The sequence below is a fragment of the Rissa tridactyla genome, chromosome 4, assembly GCF_028500815.1.
Source record: "Rissa tridactyla isolate bRisTri1 chromosome 4, bRisTri1.patW.cur.20221130, whole genome shotgun sequence".
NCBI classification, from domain to species: Eukaryota; Metazoa; Chordata; class Aves; order Charadriiformes; family Laridae; genus Rissa; species Rissa tridactyla.
Genome location: NC_071469.1, coordinates 20,262,784 through 20,286,562, shown reverse-complemented (window position 1 = coordinate 20,286,562; position 23,779 = coordinate 20,262,784). Strand labels below are relative to the sequence as shown.

General features: G+C 42.7%; 1 protein-coding gene across 22 annotated transcripts in view; it reads left to right on the top strand.

The window, feature by feature from the left end:
- TSPAN4 (tetraspanin 4) overlaps positions 1–23,779 on the top strand; it is a 460,958-nt gene that overhangs the window by 194,450 nt on the left and 242,729 nt on the right. The window contains exon 4 of one of the 22 annotated variants that reach the window (XM_054198979.1): positions 10,079–10,127. The exons of 19 other annotated variants lie outside the window; for them this stretch is intronic. Coding sequence is in view for 1 of the 3 variants with exons in the window: in XM_054198960.1 (XP_054054935.1) it covers positions 18,377–18,443 (67 nt within the window). In the remaining 2 variants the exon portion in view is untranslated. Of the gene's footprint in view, positions 1–10,078; positions 10,128–13,987; positions 18,444–23,390; positions 23,729–23,779 lie in introns of those variants that run through there. 2 more of the 22 variants (XM_054198960.1, XM_054198983.1) reach the window with 2 other exon arrangements.

Below are 23,779 nucleotides of genomic sequence, written 5' to 3'. Positions count from 1 at the left end.
TGCAAATGAAATGACACATGGAAGGGAAAGAGAAGGAACAAAAAGGACAGAGGCCAATGGAATGACAGAAGAAAACTGAAAGGTGTGGAGCATGAGGAGAGTTCAATGGAGGACACACTGAGGGGGCACTCGGATACCCAGGAGAAGGATTCAGGGAATGGTATCTCCGAAACCATGAAAAGAAACAGCACAAGAGCAGGAGCATGGCCAAAGCTACTAAAAGGCCTGACTAAGAAGTTGTAAAGGTATTGTTAGAAGTAATTAGCATTGACTGTAAGAGCACAAACAAGATGTTTCTAGGCTGGATTGGTTTGAGAGGAATGCTAGATAATTATTATAGTGATCTCAGAGTAGCTTATGTGTTTTGGCATGGATTTTTCAAGATGGGAGGGACTAAAGCATGTTTGAAGTTTGTTTGTATTATGAAGGGAAGAGGTAGAGGGAGAGAAAGTTGGTTGCAGGGGAGGTCCGAGAACAAGAGATCACCCTCGTAAACAGAGTTGGTTAGAGGAAAAGACTTTTTTCATGCAATCGTCAATGAACGATCCCTTGAACAAGAAAGTTAATGACTTGAACTGTAAATAAGACAGTCACATTGGACTAGTCGTGTAACCCTATGGCCTAGAACTTAGATTTAATGAGAACTTGGCACTACAAGTTCGACTACTTTTCGTGATCTGTTTGAGTGAATGCATGTCTAACTCTGGGTGTGTTTAAAAGACGTTTATTCTGGCATTTGGAAGGCATGATGGGCATGTACATGAGATTCTGAGGGCTAAAGGAGGGTGAGAGCAGTGTCTTCCTGATGTCATGTATCAAATATTGGATGGGACAGGCTGAGCTGTTGCAAATGCCGGATGAAGCTCTTAACCATCTGGGAATTATTCCATGCCTTTCTGGTATTGTAGGCATGTGTTTGTGCCTTAGCTGAGAATGCTTGTCCTGTGCCCCAGCAGACACGTGCTCCTGGTTTTTCTCAGCCAGTTTTGCACTCTCTTGTGCAGTATCACTAATTCAGGTTAGATTACTTATTTTGCTGCTTTTTAAAGTATGTTTTGCAGAGACTTAACCAAAATTTTCATCATCTCTTAATGTAGTCATCTTACTGCGTTCAGATGGGCCAACTGAGGCATTGCATTAATACTGATACAGATAGGGACTTGATATAATGTGAATGGTTTCAGCTAATTAGCACCTGTGTTTCTGTTCCTTTTTATTTTCTCCAAGCGAAGGCAGAAATGGACTGTCCCTGAAGCTGTTGGAAGACAAGTAGATAGCAAGTGTTTCCTGTCCATAAACACCACTGTGAAAACGCAGAGACTCTGTTCTGCTCTCGCTAAGCACGCGCAGCACCTGTTAGCATTTAGTGGGACTTACACATATGCTCCGAGTACAATGTACCCCGTAGCCTCTGGGTAATAGAAACCCTTATCTTGCATTTCCATATTGCTGCATGGAACAAAAGCCATTGTAAAAACAAATCCACCCCATCCCTCCATGGGTATTTTGTCTTGCTTCTCTCTTCATGAGAGCGAATTTTGCAATGAGACAAACCCAAGGCTGACAAAAGAGAGCTTTGTTACTTTCTGCTAGTTTAAAGAGAGACAAGGGGAGAGATTTCTTGACACGCTGCTGTCACTGTCCAGGCCTTTTCTAAGCTAATCTTCGCCAGCTGCAGAGTTTGTGAGGTGAAAATCATCCCTCCTGAAAATGCTGTACAGTTTCCAGAGGATGAAATCACTGTCTACAGGTTAGACTGTGTCTCCTGATTTTTGAAAGTGTCGCTGTGTCCAGGTGACTTCTGACAACTCTGAATTGTAAAAGCTGTGATAAATACTGGTATCGGCAAAGAAGCCAACCTGAGTACTTACCTGCCCTACACTGCTGTTTGCTGTCCTACCAGTTGCATCAATGTCACTGTCAATGGGGCTGCACCACGAAACCAGAACATAAAAATGATGGAGAGTCAGATACATGGCAGTAACAGGAAGTAGTCTTTTGATCTTTGAGTGACCCGGTTTATCCCATGGCCCCACAGACATTTATATGTGCATAATTTAGGAACCAGGGAAGTTAATGAAGGAGCAGGAACTTAGAACAGCCTCATAGTGCCCTTAGACAAATAGCAGAACAACTGATGGATGAATTTCCTATACTGCTATTTGATTCCTTTTGAGGTTTCTGCCAACATCCTAAGTCTTGCGAACCACCTAATTCAGGAGTCAGTTTATTGCAAGTACTGAAGCATGCATTGCAAACACTAATCCCTGCACCTCTCTTATACTGTGGCTTGAAACCTGAACTATTTTTCTAACACTGTAAGGTATAAGTGTGTCAGTGTAATCTGTAAAAAAAACCGCACCCCACCCCACAAAATCCCCTGCGACAAAAATTCTGTACTTTAGGGGTGAGGCTGCAGAAGTTGCCAATGTCTGTATAAATTCTTGGAGGAATAGCTTTGGAGAAAATATTTTTTTCCTTTATATAGGGAAATCAGCTCCTCATTAGTTATGCATTTGCTGTGGTTGTGACTCCTCTTTATTCTATATGCTGACAATCTCTTGGGACTGAAATGTACCACTTGTTCACCCTTTTAGTATCAATATGTGTATTACACTGCTGGTTTTCAGAATGAGGGGAGAGACAAAGGAAGGCAAAGGAAATGTTTTCCTTGTAGGTGTCCTGTGGGAAAGAGCCGTTATGAATGTCTTTGGTCTTCCCTGGTACTTTGCACAGGCACCTTGGTTACACAGTACTTCTCAAAACATTTCTAGGTCATATCAATCTTTTTTCGTAATAGCTTTGACCTCACTCTTATTTATATATATATGACCAGCTGTTCTCAAGATAAGTGATACAGAAGAGGTAAAGCAAGGAGAGAAAGAGTAAAGGGAGGGAGCAACTACTTTTCTGTCTCTTCCACTGCTGAGAAAGAAGGAGAGAAAAAAGGGAGAGGAGGACATGGCTGTAGTTGCTTTTCCTTTCCCATTACTCCGTTGTGCAGAAAATAACCTGAAGGACTGTTTGTACTGCCTCCACTAACTAAGCTGCTACTGGAGATGATGGTAGCTGACAGGAATAATCAGTCATGACTACAGCTAGCAATATTTCTCTCTTTCCTGTTGCAGGGAGTAGAATGGTCCATAGCTGTGCAGAGTCCTGCAGATGCTGTCTGGTGGGGGCAGGCAAATCATAACTACTCTTGCCAGCCATCCTGTTCTTGCAGATGTACAGGCATGGGATTATCTCTATGCTTTTCAGTGTTTCTCCTATCATATTCTTACCATACACGTATGTCATGCTTCCAGTTTAAGAAATGTGGTTGTAGTGCATGGTCTCTAATCCATGTTACGGAACCATGTTCCTCCTTCATCTTGTATTCTTGGAGAATGTACCTTGCAAGAAAGGTCTACAATTTCCTCCTACAGAAGTTTCATACAAGTTTGGTAAGGGTATTAAAATGTACACCGATAATTCTTAAGATTAGAGCCGTCCATTCATGACAGGTGAGGGGAATGAGCATCGCTAGAAGTCCACAAAAGCACAGGCAGCTTCAAAACGTGTCAGTTAGCCTTTATGGATGGTGAAATTAGACTCCAGAGAGCTATGTGCTGCCCAAGATAATTTCTAGTATCCAAGCTATCCTACCCTATTCCCGAAGCATAAGAAAAAGAAATAGCATTATCTTGACTTTACAGATTAAATCGGAAGCTGAGTAAGTGTCAGTTAAATGATTTACCCAAAGTTAGTGAAGTGACTTGTGTCAGAGCGTCAGAGCCAGGGTTTGAATCATAATCTCAGACTGGTGCTTTAGTCTCCAAAGTAGACTGTTGTTCTGGAGAAGAAAAGCCTGCAGTCAGTCACAGTTGCAGCTTTGGGGAAGTGACTGGCCAGAAAAATGAGTGTTAGCCAAATGTTTTTCGTTTTTGTGTTTGTGTGAGAGAAGCTGTGCGTGCTCTAATTTGGTAAAAATTCAACTTCATCTCTTAATTAGAAGTTGTTGTTACCTAAAAAATTTGCGGCACTCCCACGTTTCTCCTGACAGCTTGGGCTGTGTGGCACAGACAAGCTAGGATTGCTTTAAATGTCAAAATATGCTTTTCATTCTTGTGTGTATATATATATCGATGCATTATCAAGTAAAATAAAACCCCGCAGTGTGACAGATTAAGTTTCTTTAATTGTCATCACTCTTTAAATGAATTTGTGGCTGTCAAGAGAAATTTACACTTCTAGAAACACTGGAAACCTTGAATCACCTAGGTGGAAAAGAAGGCCGAGCCTTGCATATGTCTTGCTGGAGCACTGCTGGAGGTGGATGAGCTGATTTAAATACGTTTGGTTTTGAATGGTTTCTCTTGCTTTGCTAATTACATACCATGCTGTATTTCGTGCAGAAGTCTGACTGTTTTCCTCAGCTTTATCAACAACTTTTATTGTTTGTTGGGAACAAAGAAGGGGGAAACTTGTTTCCTGAGAAAGATGGTTCTTCACGTTTTCCTGCTGGGTGGCCCCTGCTGCTGTGATGTTTGCAGAGCAAGAAGCCTGTGCACCCTGAAGAGAAGGTTTGTGTTCCCTATTCAGAGGTGCACATAAGATAGCAGTAGGATGGAGCTGTGAATCTATTAGCTAAATTGTGCTTAATCTAGACAATCTGAACCAGTTTAGCAGAAGCTGAAGGTGCACCGGCTTCTTCTGGTCCTTTTCCACCAAGCAGCTTTCCAGCCACTCTTCCCCAAGCCTGTAGCATTGCACGGGGTTGTTGTGACCCAAGTGCAGGACCCGCACCAGGCCTTGTTGAACCTCATACCATTGTCCTTGGCCCATCGATCCAGCTGGTCTGGATCCCTCTGTAGAGCCTTCCTACCCTCAAGCACATCAACACTCCTGCCCAACTTGGTGTCATCTGCAAGCTTAGTGAGGGTGCACTCGATCCCCTTGTCAACATTGTTGATAAGGATATTAAACAGAACCAGCCCTGGTTCAGCAATATCAAAATCAGCAATACTGAGCCCTGGGGAGCAACTCTTTGGGCTCGGCCATCCAGCCAGGTTTTTACCCAGCAAAGCATGTCCAAGCCATGAGCAGCCAGTTTCTCCAGAAGAATTCTGTGGGAAACAGTGTCAAAGGCTTTACTAATGTCCAGGTGAACAACATCCATAGCCTTTTTCTTATCCACTAAGTGAGTCAGTGACACAGTTTGTTTCAAAAAGGCACTTTTTTACCACTAAAAATAACGTAGTAAAAACAAGAATCCATGCCCCAGACATGCTCAGGAGCACTTCTGTGAAAGAAAACAGCATTCAAGCCTTGCTGTTTCCCTCTCAGGTTTTCGGGCCCTTTCTCTATTTTGTGTGATACGTGTAGGAGTATCTAAGGCCTATGGTTAGGAAACCTTACTCTGCTTTAAGAAAAATGGTTCCTGGAAACTGAAATTAAAGACAACAGACAGGCTGGCTGCAGTTGGACCAGGCTTCGCTGAGAGAGCAGAGCCAGCTGGCTGAATGTGAGCCAGCAGCATGCCCAGGTGGCCATGGTGGCCAACAGCATCCTGGCTTGTATTAGAAATATATGTGGCCAGCAGGACTAGGGAAGTGATTGTGTGCCCCTGTACTCAGCACTGGTGAGGCCGCACCTGGAATACTGCATTCAGTTTTGTGTCCCTCACTACAAGAAAGACATTGAGTGTGTCCAAAAAAGTGCAATGAAACTGGTGAAGGGTCTAGAGAACAGGTCTTATGAGGAGCAGCTGAGGGAACTGGGGCTGGTCAGCCTGGAGAAAAGGAGGCTGAGGGAGACCTTATTGCTCTCTACACCTACTTGAAAGGAGGTTGTAGTGAGGTGGGGGTTGGTTTCTTTTTCCTAGGTAAGAATTGATAGGACGAGAGGAAATTGCCTCAAGTTGCGCCAGGGGAGGTTTAGAATGGATATTAGGAAAAATGTCTTCACAGAAATGGTTATCATGCATTGGAACAGGCTGCCCAGGGAAGTGGTTGTCTCCCCATCCCTGGAGGTATTTTTAAAAGATGTGTAAATGTGACACTTAGCGACAGGGTTTAGTGGTGGCTTTGGCAGTGTTAGGTTTACGGTTGGACTTGATGATCTTAAGGGTCTTTTCCAACCTACATGATTCTGTGATCTTTTCCTAAATAGCTTGATTTTGGATTTCTGTAGTTCAGCTCATGGAGAAAGATGGATTTTTGCCAGAGAGTCTTTCAAGTCAGGGGTTTGCCCTATGAAGTCTCTAAAATAAAGGCATTTCATGAAAGGTGGTGGCCTTTTGTGTCTCTTACCTTCTGCATTAAGGCAAGAAGGCATTGACTCCCCCGTCCTACCCTGGGGTGTAAGCGGTAGCTATTTATAGCTGTAGGACGTGGCAAAGGATGCAATTATTCACAAACAAAGCTGGAAATGCAGTATTTGATACACAAATTCAAATAGACATAACTTTTAAGTATTTTTCACATCAATGTAGACATTCAGGTGAACAAAACTTAAACATGTATTCAGACCTGTCCGAAATGTTCTTATGTAGCGTATTATTTATTTTTGGTGTCTTAAAGTTCTTTTTATTTTCCCCCTGACCTGTTACAGGGGTTTGCATATAACATATTGCAAGGCATAAGCAAGCAGCAGAAGCAGAGGTGAATATTTTTCCCTTCCCTTTGACAATCTATGCCTTTCTAGTTCTGTCTTTATTTTGATATTTTCTTTTCCTCATTGTTGCTTGTTTTGGATAATGAATAGTTATCAGAACCCTCTCTACTGTGGTATGCCAGGATGATGGAAAGGCATCTCCTTGAAAACATTTACAAAGGCAGCCCGGTCTCTGAAAATTGATGCTTCCCATATAGTAAGAGCTACAGGTTACATGAAATCTTGTATTAGCAAAGTATGCGTGTGTTAACTAGATACCTCTAAATATTTCAGATTAATTTATGGGGAAGGCTTGGGTTTTCATGAATTATAGTTTAAAAAAAAAAAGAATAGCAAAAAGTAGTATGGATCAACTGTTGATAATTCTGAGAACATAGTAGGATAACTGTAGTCATATGGCTGCTAATGTCTCTGACTACAGAATGAAGAGCATATTTTCAAGTTTAATACTGTGTTGTTTGCGAGTTAGGAATCTTAAAATTGGTTGTATTATTAGGCTTTGTAGTATTGCATTATGTGTGTGTTAGGCAGGCTAAAGAGACATATACACATCAACTATGGATATATTATTACAAAGTTGCTACTAGGAACATCTTCACATGTGAAGAATGTGAGAAGGGGAACAAGGGAATAAATTGAGGCAAATTGAAACAAAAATTACTTATCCGATACCCGAAACATGAATGTCACCAATAATTTTTAGCTAGGCAGAAATCAACAACTGCTTCTTCCAGTTAACTTCCTTCCTTTGAAAATATTTAATTTTGAATTTTGTTTACTATGCAGGGGCGTCGTTTAGTGTGCTGCATAGGTCTGAAGTGATATGTTGTCATTTAAGAGTCCCCAGCAGGGATACCGGAGGTACCAACTTTGACACTAAATTTTTTACTGTGATTAAGAAAGTTCAGACTCTGGAAACCGCAAAACTGTATGGCCTGCTTGTCAGCTGGACCTCTGGGTTGAGAGATGCCATTCAAATGGCAGTAATCATAGAATGGTTTAGGTTGGAAGGGACCTTAAGAATCATCTAGTTCCAACCCCCTGCAACGACCAGGGACACTTCTCACTAGACTAGGTTGCTCAAAGCCCCATGCAGCATGGCCTTGAACACTTCCAGGCATGGGGGATCCACAACTTCTCTGGGCAACCTGTTCCAGTAACTCACCACTCTCATAGTGAAAAACTTCTTCATGATATCTAATCTAAATCTACGCTTGTCCTATCACTACATGCCCTTGTAAAAAGTGCCTCTCCAGCTTTCAAGTAGGCCCCCTTTTAGATACTGGAAGGCTGCTAGAAGGTCTCCCTGGAGCCTTCTGTTCTCCCGGCTGAACAACCCCAACTCTCTCAGCCTGTCTTCATAGGAGAGGAGCTCCAGTCCTCTCATCATCTTTGTGGCCCTCCTCGGGACCTGCTTTGATAGGTCCATGTCTTTCCTGTGCTGAGGACTCCAGAGCTGGATGCAGTACTCCAGGTTGGGGTCTCAGCAGACTGGAGTAGAGGGGGAGAATCACCTTCCTCATCCTGCTGGCCACCCTTCTTTTGATGCAGCCCAGGATATGGTTGGCTTTCTGAGCTGCAAGTGTGCACTGTTATCAATCACTTCCTCATTTTCCGCGTGCCTTAGCAGAGTTTCCAGGAGGATCTAATCCATGATCTTGCTGGGCACAGAGGTGAGACTGACTAGCCTGTAGTTCCCTGGGTCTTCCTTTTTGTCTTTTTAAAAATGGGGGTATGTTTCCCCTTTTCCAGTGAGTAGGAACTTCACCATGCTGCCACAACTTCTCAAATATGATGGATAGTGGCTTAGCAACTTCATCTGACAATTCCCTCAGGACCCACGGATGGATTTCATCAGGTCCCATGGACTTGCGTACTTTCAGGTTCCTTAGATGATCTTATACTTGATCTTCTCCTACGGTGGGCGGTTCTTCATTCTCCCAGTCCCTGCCTTTGCCTTCTGTGATTTGGGCGGTGTGGTTAGAGCCCTTGCCTGTGAGGAATGAGGCAAAAAAGTCATCGAGTACCTCAGCCTTCTCCATATCCCAGGTGACTAGATCTCCTGTTTTCTTATGGAGAAGGCCCATATCTTCCCTAGTCTTCCTTTTGTCACCAACATAGCTGTAGAAGTGTTTCTTATTGCCCTTGATGTCACTGGTCAGATTTAATTCTATCTGCGCTTTACTTTGCCGAGCCTGTTCCCTGTCTGCTTGGACAGTTTCTCTGTATTCCTCCCAGGCTACCTGTCCTTCCTTTCACCCTCTGTAGGCTTCTTTTTTGCTTTTGAGTATGTATAGGAGCTCCTTGTTCATTGTTGGGATGCATCACTCCTGAGCTTGGAGGAGGTGATCCTTGAATACTAACCAGCTTCCTTGGGTCCCTCTCCCCTCCAGTACCCCTCCATGGTACCTTACTGAGCAGATCCCTCAAGAGACCAAAGTCTGTTCCCCCTTTGCTGCCTTAAGGATCTTGAACTCCTGATCACTGCAGCCAAGGCTATCCTTGAGCTTGACATTCCCTACTAGCCCCTCCTTCTTGTTCAGGACAAGGTCCGGCATAGCTCCTCTCCTCATTGTCTCCTCTAGCAGTTGGAGAAGGAACCATTGTTCTGGTCAGGTGGCCTGTAGCAGACCCCTGCTGTAATGTCAGCTGCCCCTGTGTTCCCTTTAATCTTCACGCATAAGCTCTTGGTTGGCTCTTCATCTATCCCCAGGTGAAGCTCCATGCAGTCCAGCTGGTCATTGACATAGAGGGCAACACCCTCTCCTTGTCTCCCCTGTCTGTCTCCTTCCATTCCAACACTCCAGTCACAGGAGCCACCCCACCACATCTCTGTGATGCCAGTGAGATCACAGCCCTGGAGGCGTGCGCACATCTCTGACTCCTCTGTTTGTTCCCCATGCTACTTGTGTTTGCATAGAGACATTTAAGTTGGGTCCCCGATGGAGCTGACTTACTGGCTGGAGTGGCTGCAATTCCTTTGTGGTACTCTCCAGGTCGCTGTCCTTTGAGGTATTTTACCCATGTTTCCCTGTTTGCTCCTATTGCCTCAGGAGCCCCTGGCTCGTCTCCATAAGACTTTGAGTGTGCTGCAGGGTACCCAGCACATATTAGAGCAACAGGTTGAGGGCCCTTGCTAACACCCCATCCCTCTAACCTTGGTGTGTTGTCCCTTGGCTTGTCACAGGCAAGCCTGATAATACCACCCTCCCCCATCAAGTCTAATTTAAAGCTCAGTCAATGCCCCCTGCTAGCTCATGAGCAAAGACCCTCTTCTCCGTTGAGAAAGATGAGCCCCGTCTGATGCCAGCAGGCCCGGTGCCGTGTAGGCCATCTCATTCTCAAAAAAAACCCAAATTAAAGCAGTGACGCCAGCCACCAAGTTATGTTCTAACAGACTGACTGCATCTGTTTCTTCCAGTGTCACTGCCTGCAACTGGGAGGAGAGAAGAAAAAGTGACCAGTCGCAGGTAGGAAGTTACAGACAGACAGCAACAGGGACTCCAGCATCCCCCGGGGTTCCACTTAAATGCCTGGTCTTTTTTGCAACAGATGTAGCGCATTAGTCAAGGATTGTTGTATTTTCTGCCTTTTGGTTTCTCCAGGCTCAGTTACCTGGTTAGATACTCTGTTGCCTTGAGAGAAAGTCTGTGAATTAAATACCAGCAGTAGAATTGCCTTTTTCTTGTACTGCCCCTGTGGTTGCAGATGTGTGCCCTCTGCACACTCACAGCAGCAGCGGCCAGAGAAACTGGTAGGTCACAACGCTTTTCTTCTGCCTAAAATGAAAAAGGAGAGACTAGTTCTGATTAAAATGCAGCCACAGCCTCTAATACTGTAGTATTAATAGCCACGCTGGCCTTGACAAAAATAGCTGTTAAATGGGGAGTAAAAAGCTTTCCATGTTTGCCAAAGCTGTAATGAAAATGGTGGAGCTGTCATATATACAATGTTCTTAGCTAAAATGATTATGGCTTAACAATTTTCCAGTGCACTGCATTGGGTTGTTTCCAGCACATCCAGATCTTAGTGTTGTAAAGGTTTAATAGAAAATCTTGACAGCAAGTCTTTATCTGTGCCAGAGGAAAAGGTAGGCAGTGTTTATGAAATCCACTCACATTCTTTACTCACCGCCTTGGCGTTGCTGCCATGCTCATTTGTTCTCACCTTTTTATATATCTAACTCTCTCAAGAAACACTTGATCCAGTGTATGGCTGTGGATTGCTAAGTCCGATTGCTGATGTGATGCAAACTGCATGAGCCTAACAATCTTCATAGCCTTTAAATACACAGGCTGACTCCTCAGCAGGGATGAATCCATGGCATTCTGCGGAAGTGGCTGGAGCTGTGCCAATCTACAGTGCTTGAAGACTGAGCACAATGATGCATCTTTGATGCAAATTACTACTTTTAGTAAAAACTAGTATTTAAAAGGAATCAAGCATGCATGGGTTAAAGCTGAAGTGGGAAGCAGGGACAGAAGTTACATTTGACAGATCTTTGTTAGATGCCAGGGAACTCAAGGAAAATTTAAATATCAGCCTCTGTGATAATGATAGAACAATAGTAGTTGAGAAAATGCACAGAAGTATTTTATTCCAAATGGTAAAATGACTAATACTGTTCACTTATGAACCACACAGTGGGAAAGTGCCTCCATGTAGCTCTGATTTCAGTTTGTAGCAGAAACTTGGCTCAGTAGCAGAAACTTTAACATTGGATGGCTCTAGCTTTCATTAATTGTCAATTCTGTTTCTTATTTCTCCAGAACAGGGTCTGAACATTCGTTGGCTTGTTTTCACTGATCCCTAACGGGCTTTGTAAGTGGAGGGAGAAACATGCATGTTTGGAAGTTCTTCTGCTGGCCTGCAGAAATATTACTTTCTTTTCATTTTTGTGTATTCTGAAGTAAAAGGAGGTGAATGATTAATTTCTCCTGAGACCAAGGACTGCACAGAACCTAAGGTGGCATTGCGATCTTTGTAACTGTAGAGAGCATGTCGCTGAGTATGCAGGACACCCCAGAAATAGTGGACTCCTAATACTCGGTAGAGGTTGGTTGTTTATCTCATACTAAAGAGAGCAATTTGGTCTGGAGGAGCAGGAAATAGCCTGCTTTTTATCTTTCGGTGTCTCAGTTCAGGAAAAAATGCAGCATAGACTTGGCTTGCCTCATCGGACAGCAGTAGAGAACCCCCTGATTCTCACTTCTTGTTTTGCAGGGTTGTGTATGAGATGGGGCTATTCGGTTGCTTAGTTAAGTTTATGCTGATGTGCTTTTCTGAATCCATAGCTTTCTGTGTAGATTACTTTTATGAAGAAATAATAATAATAGTCATAATAAATTATTTTGTGCACTCCTGTGAAAATTACGTATTTTTTGCAGAGAAGGTGTATGACCACACAAGCTAAAGAAATTGAACGTGTATTTTATTGCCTGTTAGTAGCTTTTCCAAAGCTTATAAGTAAGCTAGGTACGTAATGCTTTTGGAATCCCTATGTTAGTAATAGTGTTTACTACTAACACCTTAGTGATTGTGTTTCGGTAGCTTTGGTGGCGTATAGACATATGTGAGGCAAGATTTACAGGGAGAGGTGTTATGTTTTAGTAAATCATCTGATACACCTAGAGAGAACAAACAATCTTTGAGAATGAGTGAAATTCAGGGGGGGAAAAACCAGCGGCAAATAATTGTGACATAAGCACTTTCAGAAATTTTCTCCTAAGAACACTCTGATGCAGGTGGTAAACACTCGGAAGACAAAAGTGTGTACATACATACATGTCAGAATAAATAGTGTTTAAGCTGCTGTTGTGCCGGTAGCTACAGTGTATATCTAGATAAGGCTGTCGTGCCCTGTAACTGCGTGGTGTGTATCCAGTGACGTTAACCTTTAGGTACTCCTTCCATTATCTGCCTCTCCCACTAGCTGCCCCTTTCCAGGGACCTGGTGTCTTCAGGTAGCAGCTGCCCATCTGATCACCTAAACTGACCGCTGTTGGATCTGTCTTGAATCCCACCTCCAGGTGATGAGACTTCTGCAGACTCCTGCTGTGAATGTCAGATACATCTCAGATTTTTTTCTTGGGTAGTAAATGTTACATTGTGTGCTGCTGAGAAACTGGTGGGATCCAGCCTATCCCCTTGGAGAGATACTCTTCCCAGATTTGATCCATCAGATAAAAGATGTCCCACTGTAATTAATCAAGGCTCAGCTGTCTCCTTTGATCACAATTTCAGTTATTGATCCCTATGTCTATGCTGTTCATAAACCATTCAGCTTTCCCAGATAAGAGTCTCTTGTACCACCTACCGTCCTGGTGCCCTTTGTTCAGAACTGAGAGCATTAGCTGTCCTGTTTTGGAAGCATAGCTGATAAGCCACAAAAAAGCAGCAACTTTGAGGTAAAACAGTAACAGCTGTCCTCAGTCTTCTAGCCTACTCCGAAAAACTGGGCTAACTGCATGCTACTGTAGTGGCTGCGCACGCTGGATGTGGTTAGGACTCCCAGATGTGTGGCAGCCCTGGGTAAATACGAAATACTCTACTGGATTTAACTGGGAAACAGTTGAAGTATGGAAATACTACACTGAATCAATGGCTGCTTCTCACAAATACAAAAAAATGTGTCTCTTTCTTAGTCTTCCACTCTGGAAAGCCTTGAAGTGCTGAAAAATGTTTCAGCGTAGCCACTGCTGCTTATAAAAGGAGACTTTATGGTAAGGAAGGCACCTGCTAAAAGTCATACAAGCTAAATAGCATTTTTTACATGCGGTGTTCAAAATTGAATTACCCAAGGAAGAAGGGTATTTTTTTTGGTTTGTTTTCTGTTGAACGCTGCACGTGTGATTCCATTTAGAAAAGTTAAAATGCTGAACATTTATGTTACTGTCTTGTTATGGTTATATTTGGTCCTCCATTTCCTCCCAGTTTGTGTTCTAAGGAACCGGACTTGGAGGAGTTACATGAATGTAGCAACACAGGAGATTATTATTTTTTTTGAGTAGCTGCTATGACATTACTTATTTGTATATATATTTTTACAGAGGTGGCTGACATTTTAGGTCTTGGTGTAGGAGAGTGAAATAAAGAGAGGAGGTAAGGGAAGAAATTAAGAGGGGAAAAACCAAGCTGTGATCTAAGGAAGAATTTAGGGATAGTATCTACAAGAATTTCTGGAAAAAAAATTCCAATTTGATGCATTTTACATTACTTGACAAGTAACATATAACTGTACGAGCAGCCAAAATTAAAGGTAAACACATGGGAGGTGGGTTTTGGTACTGAATTTAAAATGTTGGCATTATCTGTTGCTAATTTGACAATGTATTGTTGCAGGGAATTTGGTGTTTCTGTTGTGAATAGAATTTAGCTTTTCTGCTAACATATGCAACAGCACCACACGCATGCCCTCAGATTTCATTGTTGAGCAGTTCTTTTGTACACAAAAAATGAGTGCCCTTAATATTACAGGCACATTCAGTTTCAGTAGTTGCACCTCTTTTTGGCAATACATTCAGATAATTTATATATTAAATAGCTGTGTTGTAAGGTTTTGATTTCATGAAGAAAGGCAGTTCTAAGTCAGAGCAATGTTAGCAGAGTATCCTTTTTCAGCAGTAGCTCAGAGCCAATGCTGTAGGAAATGGTAAAAGAAATAAGACATATTGTGATAATTCTTGAGTGTCTTGACTGTACTTAGAAGCCATCGAGCAATGTGACTGCATCAACGCAAGCCCTAAGGAGAGGCTGAGAGATACTACTTCCAGTTTTCCTCTTTGAAACAGGAGTAAGTGCAGACATTACAACTTGAGCTTTTCCTTGTTTGCAGTCTGGATTTGCATCAGTGCAGGTGGATCAGTTCTTAGCCTCTGCCTCCCAAGTGGGGTTGATTCTTTAAACATCTCGCCCCTGTGAAGTGGGTGAGACTTCTTATGGCGCTGGGCATAACGTTGCAATGAGATGAACACAAATTAAGCCTGCAGGTAGCAACTGTCCTGCACTGTGATTGCAAACCTGGCTCCTGGTAGCTGTACAGGTGTTTGTCTCTCTCAAGCAGGTGCATTTTGGATGGGTAATGATGGTAACTATGATTGCTAGCACTTGAGGCTGCTGAAGAAGGGAAAAGAAATGCATGCTGTGGATGTCTTTTTGTGCTTGGTTCCTACATGCAAGTGCAAAAGGTTTATCAGGCAGTTAGCTTGGGATCTAAGCTAGAAATACACCTCTGCCTTTACCCTCCTTCCTGTGCAATCTCCCCAGAGCTGTGCTAGAAAGTGGCAGCAATTATATCAGCTGTCAGGTCATTCCCCTCACTTTCCGTTTAAGCAGGATCCACAGCCTGGCTGTACTTCTTGAAAAGTAACAGAAAAACCTGGAGATGCCTCTGGGTTTCTGCATTGTCACTGCTATTTATAATAATTCATTATCCTCCCTGAAAATTGAAACTATAAAATTGATGAATTGCTTTCAAATTCTTTTTTTCTTTTGGTCTTCAGTTGCATGGACTGTTTAACAGCAATGATCGATAGTTTCATTATCTGTCTTCTCCTATAAGCATATAGGATTTATGAAAAAGTGAGTTAGGATTTCTCCATTATACCTGAAAATGTCTTAAAAGATGCCTCTTGTGGTGCTAATTGTCAAAAGTGAGATGAGTAGTGTGGATTTTCTGGGAGAACAAAAACTTTAAAACTTGTTGGAATCTGACACCATAAATTGATACTTTTTCATTTGTTTCCTGTTCTTCCTCCTTTGTTATATATTAAAGCCTCTTTGGTAATTGTCGTGGTGACTGCTACATTACTTTTGGTGATTTCTTTTGATACCTAAAATCTGTTTGTGCGCTTTGTGTAGGTTTTTTGAGTTTTTTTTTTTAATTTTCTTTTTGACCATTGATCCCAAGCCACTTCCATATGGCATAAAATCAAGGACAGAGGGGAATAGATTGGCTTTTGAAAGCAAGTGTGTAAATAAATATTTTAAATTCTTCATTTAGGAACAAATCAGCAAGTGTTGAGGCCCTCTCAGATGGCGTCATATTGCTACTGCCAGTTTTAGACACTCCTCTGACCATCCCTCAGCATCCCTGTATGAACCAGTGAGTTCAGCTGGGAGAAGGTTCAAGGCCAGGCTGGATGGGGCTTTGAGCAACCTGGTTTAGTGGGAGGTGTCCCTGCCCATGGCAGGGGTGTTGGAACTAGAGGATCTTTAAGCTCCCTTCCAACCTCAACCATTCTGTGATTCTGTGTTTCTTTGAGAATGATGAATAATTTCCTGTCTGTTGTCAGCAGTCTCCAAGGGAGCCCGGTTAAAAATTCATATTTGGCTCTTCACCTCACGGTCTGGTTTTCAAAAAGTTTGAAGCTTGCTGAATAAGGTATTACAAGCAGAAGGTATTATGAGACAGCCTTAGGTTTGCATTGGTGTAGAGTTGTTTTGTTTTTCTCTCCTTTAAATTCTATTTGGTAATATGTAAGGAGAACCTTAAATATTCCGCTGGAAAGGAATGGGTTTTATACCAGTCTTTTATACTTTCTTGTATTTGTCAGAGCAAATAATTTGAGGCACTGTCTGTTCTTGAACTGGTAATAATTTAGCTGGTAGGAAACATGTACTTCCTAATTCTCAGGTGAAAAGTGATAGAAACTGTGAAGCTACTTTCATAGAATCTTTGTTAGCTAGACTTACACTCTCTTGACTTTTTGTAGCTGATGGGGTTTCTGGTGTCTCACTGCAAATGAAAGGGACTTCTGGACAGTCAGCTCATTGCAGAAATAGCAGAAGGCTGTTCACTGAGAATAATCTCTCACAGAGACACGATTTCACAGCAACAGCATTTCTTCTGCTTTATTTCCCACAGCACTAGGCTAAAGTGGCTCAGCCTTCCAGACATTACAAGCTTGTATTGCTCCTTTATTTGTTTAACACCTTTTCTGAGCTTTAGGTCATTGATGTCAGATCTGGCCCACTTAAGGTGTGTTTCATGTTCTTCTATACACTCCAATTGTAGCTTTCTCATTCCCCAAAGGGGCTCCTTCATTGCTGTTTTCCTTGCGCTCCCCCTACACTTTCTTAATATACACTCCGTGAGTATGAAGCAGCAAAGAATAGTTTCCCAGCACAAGGTCTTGCTTAAAAGGGACAGATTCTTCAGAGATGCAGAATCAGGCTGCATGATGCTAGAGGTACTCAGTTGTGAGTGATCTGAGAACTATTCCTGTAATTATTCTGTTACTTTTTTGTAAGTGGAGTATCTCCAGAATGCCAGTTGCCACAGCTTTGGGTATATCTGATCAAGAATTTGTCTTTAAGTTACATGTAGTGTTAAGGTTACTCTAGGTATACATGTGTACGATAGGTTCCATTGCAGCTGCTCGTTGAAGGGATTTTATAGTGGTTGCTGCCCCTAAAACCCGCTGGGAAGCTTGATAGGTTGTGACATCTGCTACTTAATGGTGATTGTAACTGTCTTCCTATGAACTTGGCAGTCTCACCCTTTGCACGCTATTTCTTTCATCATCCTGAAAACTCTAGATGGCAGAGACCATTTTTTAATATAAGATGTGATACTATTGAGCTGTTAATTCTTACCTAAACCTCCACGTGCTTCTACAGGTTAAGAACTACTAATTGACGGTTGTCGGTGTTTCTGTCAGTTTTGTATCGTGCCTCTTGTGTTTTAATCACATATTTCTGAGAAATGCCTGCAGTTATTTTTCATTGTCTAAAGCAACATATGAGCAAGTTACGTCAGTGACTCTGCTGGTTCCTAGGTAGTTAGACCCCTTATGCGTGTCCAGCTAGGCACTTGCTTGTGGAATGTTCTCTGCCCAAGTGTTTGTATATTGTGTTGATTATAGTTGATTATGCAAAAGTCCAATTAGTTTTTTTTAATTGTTATTTATTCCTCCACAGTAAGACTAGATTGCATTTTTTATTTCTGAAGTATACTTGTAGAATCCTGTAGGTTCAAGACAGCACATCTGTAAAAGTTTCTAGTGGTCAGTATTCTCTGTATAATCTTGAAAAGTTAGTTCAGGTGTCTAGCTCTGATTTGTTGCTAATTATTTATTAAAGACAATTCCGTATTTCTGGGTGCTCTATATAAAAAGCCATTGTCTGTTTTGTGAATTCTTTTTGGGTTGCCTTGGCCTTGTGGTTATCCTTAAAACATATAGTGATCTCGTTCGACATGTAGAGATTTTTATTTGTGTCTGCAGTCTCTCAGCAGAAGTTGTTATTACGTATTTATTAAATGCAGGCTGAGGTTGGTGGTGTACAAGACAAACCATATAGACATTGCTTTGAGCTAATCTTATCTCCTGGAGCAAAGCATTTCTGAGGAATTTCTAATTTTGACAACTGGGATCAAATGTCTGACTTCTGAGGGCTGACAATAATGCCAGGGGCTGAGCTGCTTTGTCCTGTTGATAGCAACTGCGCAGTTTAAAAACCGCACTAAATGCCAGGGAACCGTGCATCTTAGCTGGTTAGGTTCAGGGTGTGTGTGTGTTTAGGGTAAGGCATTAGCTTTAGAAGTCTTTATGGGGCAGAAATGCTGCGGCTGCTCAGGGGTAAAAATAGTTCTGGGTTTTCAATGCCTGCATTCCATGGCTGGAGCCTGAAATCATGAATCAGGGCTCAGCTCTCGGGCTGTGCGAGACCAACTGCGAGAGCTCAGCAGACAGAGAGAGGAGGGGAGCAGCTAGCTGAGATGAGTCCGAGCCCAGCACCGCTGATACTCTGGGAGGGACCTGTGTTGCTTGTACATTCTCAGCAAGGTATCGTACATTAACATTTTGATTTCCAGTAGGAGTGTAGTTATTTGAGTGTGAATAATTAAAAATCTACTGAACCATGCAAAATTTCCCACTAAACCAAAGATGTATTTTAAAAAGTGTCTGTTCTGTGCGAATTCAGCTTCACAGAGACTTGTATCTTCACACCTTACAAGCTTCCAGAGACCTGGGATGATATATTGTGATTGGAAGGGTGTGCTGCTCGTTCCCACCTGAACACTGTTTTGTGAGTGTTTGTCCTCGATATTTGCATGGCAGGGTTTTTTTTCTAGAAATTTTCTGTCCTGGAAATTCCTGGGAATTTAGATACGTAAATAGTTAGCAGTCTTTCGAAGCCCTCCTGCAATAAGTGCTTTTTAAAAATGGTACCTAAAACATGGATGCTTAACTCACAGATCTCTGTAAAGCTTCAAACTCTGTCAGTGTTGCGGCATGAGATCTATGCAGGTTTAAATCCCGCTTTGACAGAATTGAGATGATTATTCTCAGTGGTTTAAAAAGTGGCACAATTTCATGAAAGAGTGAATTTTGTACTTACAGTCAGGACTTTTTGTTGAAAGTGTTGCTAGGATGCTACCAGAGTTTTTGTGACCAATATTACCTTTGAAAGCAGTAAACAAAACTCTTTTTGTTTGGTGTTTTTTTGTTTTTGGCGTTTTTTTGTGTCCCTGAGAGATTTCAAATATATATCCTCCAGGCCATTGCTAGTACGACTTTGAGAAATTTATGTTCCTGCAGTTTTTGGCATGCCCTGTGAGTTGAATAACTGTATGATCTTCCTTCCAGAGGGAGTTGCTAGATTTCATGTTGCTAGAAATACCTTCACCAGCCTCATGTGCAGATTGTCTGTTCCATTAGTGCCCAGGGCGAAACTATGCAAATCCACACATGGCGACCTCGCAGCCAGGGACAGTGCATTCATCCGTTTTCTTTCTAGGCCCTGGGATGCAGCCGCACGTGCTTGTCTGACACTCACAGTGCATCTCCTTGTGCTAACGTGCTCTGTGCTACTCCTACGTGCCTGGTACGGCTGCAAGCACCAGCCTTTTGCTTTGCTGGCACTTTACACGTAACACGGGCACCTACAGCTGTGCTGTCCCCAGGTACTGCTGGGTGGCCTTGTGTTAAAAGAGCTCGATAGCTTAGCGTGGCGCTGTGTACCAGTGATCTTACTTTAGCAAACCAACTGCCGAAGCTATTTGTGCCTCATTTTTTTTCTCTTCTAGTGCACTGGCACAGCTTACGGCCCTGAACGTTGCTGATATTCAGAGTAGAGGATACTGTTTTATCATGCAGCTCCCACATTGTGAGGCTGATCCGTAACAGATAGCCAAAGTGAATCGGGGAAATCTAACATGGAAAAACAGCTTTGTAAAGTCAGAAGCATATTGCTGTAAGATGAGGAGTAAAATCGCAGAAGTCAAAGCAGTTCCATGCTGTAACCTAAGTTATTGAGGTGTTAGGTACAGTTATAGGATGATTAGCAAACACCAGGAATTTTTAAATCTGTGTTGTTTTATTTTACTCGGGACATCTTAGTGTGTAAGGCGCTGGGCTTGGGTGCAGGACCTGGATTCTGTTTCAGCCTTGCTGAGGGAATTGAGTCACCTAATTTTCTTGCTTTTCAGTTTCCCGATCTGTATAATGAATACGATTTCACAACAGAGGTGTTATGGGAATAAAATGTATTTATCACGAATGTAAGCGCTAATGCCATCTTTACCCCTTCAGAGCTGCCAAATTAACTGCCAGTGCACCACGACTGGGAGGGCCATCCCACTTCTGAAACAGGAGTTTTGTGTTCTTCTCACTAATGCCATTTTACAGAGGTGAATATGGACTGCGGATAGTTTAAAGGATATTCCATGAGTTGTATAAAGTTCGAGGACAAGAATAGATGCTGTAATTCTGCCTACCCGTGTCCTATGTGCTGGCCTCACTGTATGTTCCCCTTTTGGGAGGTTCAGTAAGAGTTAGAAATATGTTGCAGGACATTAGGTTAGTCATCAGCACTGCACAATAAATAGTTGAATGGGTATTTTAAAGAAGTGACATGGCAAAACTGTTGGTGTCATTGTACCAATGGCAGAGCTGCCTAAAATAACAAGAACATGAGAAAGTCCTTTCTAACTGCAGCACTTTATCTAATGCCATTTTTGCCTACTGTGGATAAAGCAATGAGAGGTATCTCAAATATTCGGTCAGTGGCCCCAGATATTATGCACCCTTTTTGTTAGGAATTACAACACTTCAAACTATCTGCCGGATTTGTCAGCTAAGGTGAATAACCGAAGATCTGGATGTTTGCCCAAGCTGTCAGGATTTAATTATCCTGTGAAACCTCATTAGAGATGAGCTGCACCTGTGATACTAAGCAGGAACTATTTTGAAGCTAGTTCAGACCCTGATCATAGCTCAATTTAAAAAGTACTCTTTTAGAATCTGAAAGTTTTTGCATCCTACTGTACTTTGTTACAAGTAGTGTTCAGTCCTGATCTGATTTTCTCAGGGGGTGGGAAATAGAGAAGATGCATTTGGTAGCTAAAATAATGTTGACAAATTGGAAAAACAGCCTGAAAAAAATGGATAAATGCAATATCTTTCACTTGAGAAATTATCAACTGTATAAGTACAAATAGGCCTATAAGAGAAGATCTGGGGGTTATTGAGAATTTAAGTCAGGAATGCTGTGTTGCTTCAAAAGGCAAAGCCATCTTGCAATGCAAAACCAGTACATATCACCCATGAGACCATTGTCCCATCATCGGAGCAACCAGGAGATAAGCGTCTCCTCTTCTTGACAAGTAACGTCCTTCCTCATATTTCGCAAATCCTTCATAGAGAAGGATTTAACAATTATCTGTGCATCTGAGTCCTCCTCCTGCATCAACGCTGCCCAAGAAGGACCCTCTCCTGGATCTGTTTTAGAAGGACCCTTTCCTTCATCAAAAGAACTCTCTCCCATGCTATCTGGCTTGTGCTGGTCTTTGTTGTGAGGGAATGGAGAACAAGCTGATCTCCTTTTCTGCTTCCTGGTCACCAGGGCAACTCAAGGTCAACTCCTAGGATTCTGGAGTTGGGGATATAAAGGCTCCAAGGCCAACTATACCCCAACTGAGAAAGAAATCTTGGCAGTGTATGAAGGAGTTAGAGCTGCTTCCAAAATCATCGGTACCGAAGCACAGCTCCTGCTGGCACCCCGATTACCAGTACTGGGCTGGATGTTCAAGGATAAATCATGCCACCGATGCTACCTGGAGTAAGTGGGTTACCTTAATCACACAGTGAACTCGAATAGGAAACCCAAATCGTCCAGGAATCATAGAGGTGATCACAAACTGGCCCGAAGGCAAAGACTCTGTAATGCCACCAGAGGAGGTGGTGACATGTACTGAGGAAGCCACACCGTATAATGAACTCTCAGATAATGAGAAACAGTATGCTCTGTTTACTGCTGGGTCTTGTCGTATTGTAGGAAAACATCGAAGGTGGAAAGCTGTGGTATGGAGTCCTACATGACGAGTCACAGAAACTGCTGAACGACGAGGTGAATTGGCTCAATTTACAGAAATAAAAGCCATCCAGCTGGCCTTAGATGTTGCTGAACGGGAAGTGTCCAATGCTCCATCTCTGTGCTGACTCACGGATGGTGACAGATGTTCTGCTGTGGTTGAAGCAGTGGAAGCAGAGCAACTGGCAGCACAAAGATAAACCCATGTGGGCTGCTGAATTATGGCAAGGTATTGCTGACTGGCTGGGGAAACTAGTCGTAAAAGTGCGCCATGTAGATGCCCGCGTACCCATGAATTGGGCCACTGAGGTACATCGAAACAATCAGCAAATGGATCAGGCTGCTAAGATTTTCCAGACAGATTTGAACTGGGAACAGAAAGGTGAACTATTTTTAGCTTGGTGGGCCCATGACACTTCAGGTCATCAAGGAAGAGATGCAACATATAAATGGGCCTGTGACTGAGGGGTGGATTTAACTGTGGACACTATTGTGCAGGTTATCCACGACTGTGAAACGTGCATCGAAATCAAGCAACCTAAATGGATAAAACCTTTGTGGTATAGGGGATGATGGTTACAATATAAGTATGGGGAGGCTTGGCAAATTGATTGTATCACACTCCCTCAAACCTGCCAGGGTAAATGTTACGTGCCTCCAATGGTGGAAGAAAGCACTGGATGGTTGAAAACCTAGGCTGTGCCCCATGCCACTGCCTGGAATACCATCCTGGGACGAAGAACATGGCATTGAGTAGGTATATCATATTCCCTATTATGCACCAGCTTCTGGGAAAATTGAGGGATACAATGGACTATTAAAAACCACCCTGAAAGCAATGGGTTGTGGAAGCTTTAAAAATTGGGACAAGCATGTAGCACAAACTACCTGGTTAGTTAACACCAGGGGATCCATCAGTTGAGCTGGTCTTGCTCAGTCAGACCTTTTACATACTGTAGAAGGGGATAAAGTCCCTGTGGTGCATGAAAGGACTATGTTTGGGGAAACTGTTTGGGTTTTTCCTGCCTCAGGCAAAGGCAAACTCATTTGTGGGACTGTTTTTGCTCAAGGACCTGGATGTGCTTGGTGGGTGATGCTGGAGAATGGAGAAAATCAGTGTGTACCTCAAGGAAATTTAACGCTGGGTTAGAATACTCAATCCTGAGTCTGCTATAATAGATGAAATTCTGCAATTATGAACTAAATGGAATGAACAAACTTTTGAGTATAAAGATAAATCATAAATGACCGATCTGTGTGTGTGTATATATATATCTGTATATATATATATTTGATGGATAAGAAGTATTAGAGATCTGAGCATGATGCAAATGGTATGGAATAAGGGGTGGCCTGTCCTGGTTTGGGGTGGAGCAGAGCCAGCTTTCAGCTCAGTGAGAGGCCCTGGGTGAGACTCGTTGCCATGGCAACCAGGTTCAGCGGACTGGGGTGTTTACCCCGTGGAGGCGTTGCACCTGTGGGGAGGGGCGGACAGGTCAGGTGACCCAAACTGACCAATAAGGTGTGCCATCCCAGCTGATGTGCTCACTGTAAAAGCTGAGGGAGCAAAGGGTCAGTTTCTTTTCCAATGGCTGGTTCTTCAGTGGCTCTCTTTCTTCCATGACTGACGTCTGAGGGAGACCCTGTCTGCTTTTGATCCCGGTCAGTGTGTTCCGGAATCCAGTTCCCATCCATCCTGTCTGCAACTTCCCCAGTGCCTGCCGGTGACATCTTCCTGGGAACTTGGTACGGTTTTGTATGTATATATAGTATCTATTTCAATATTTTCCTTTTTATTTTATTATTA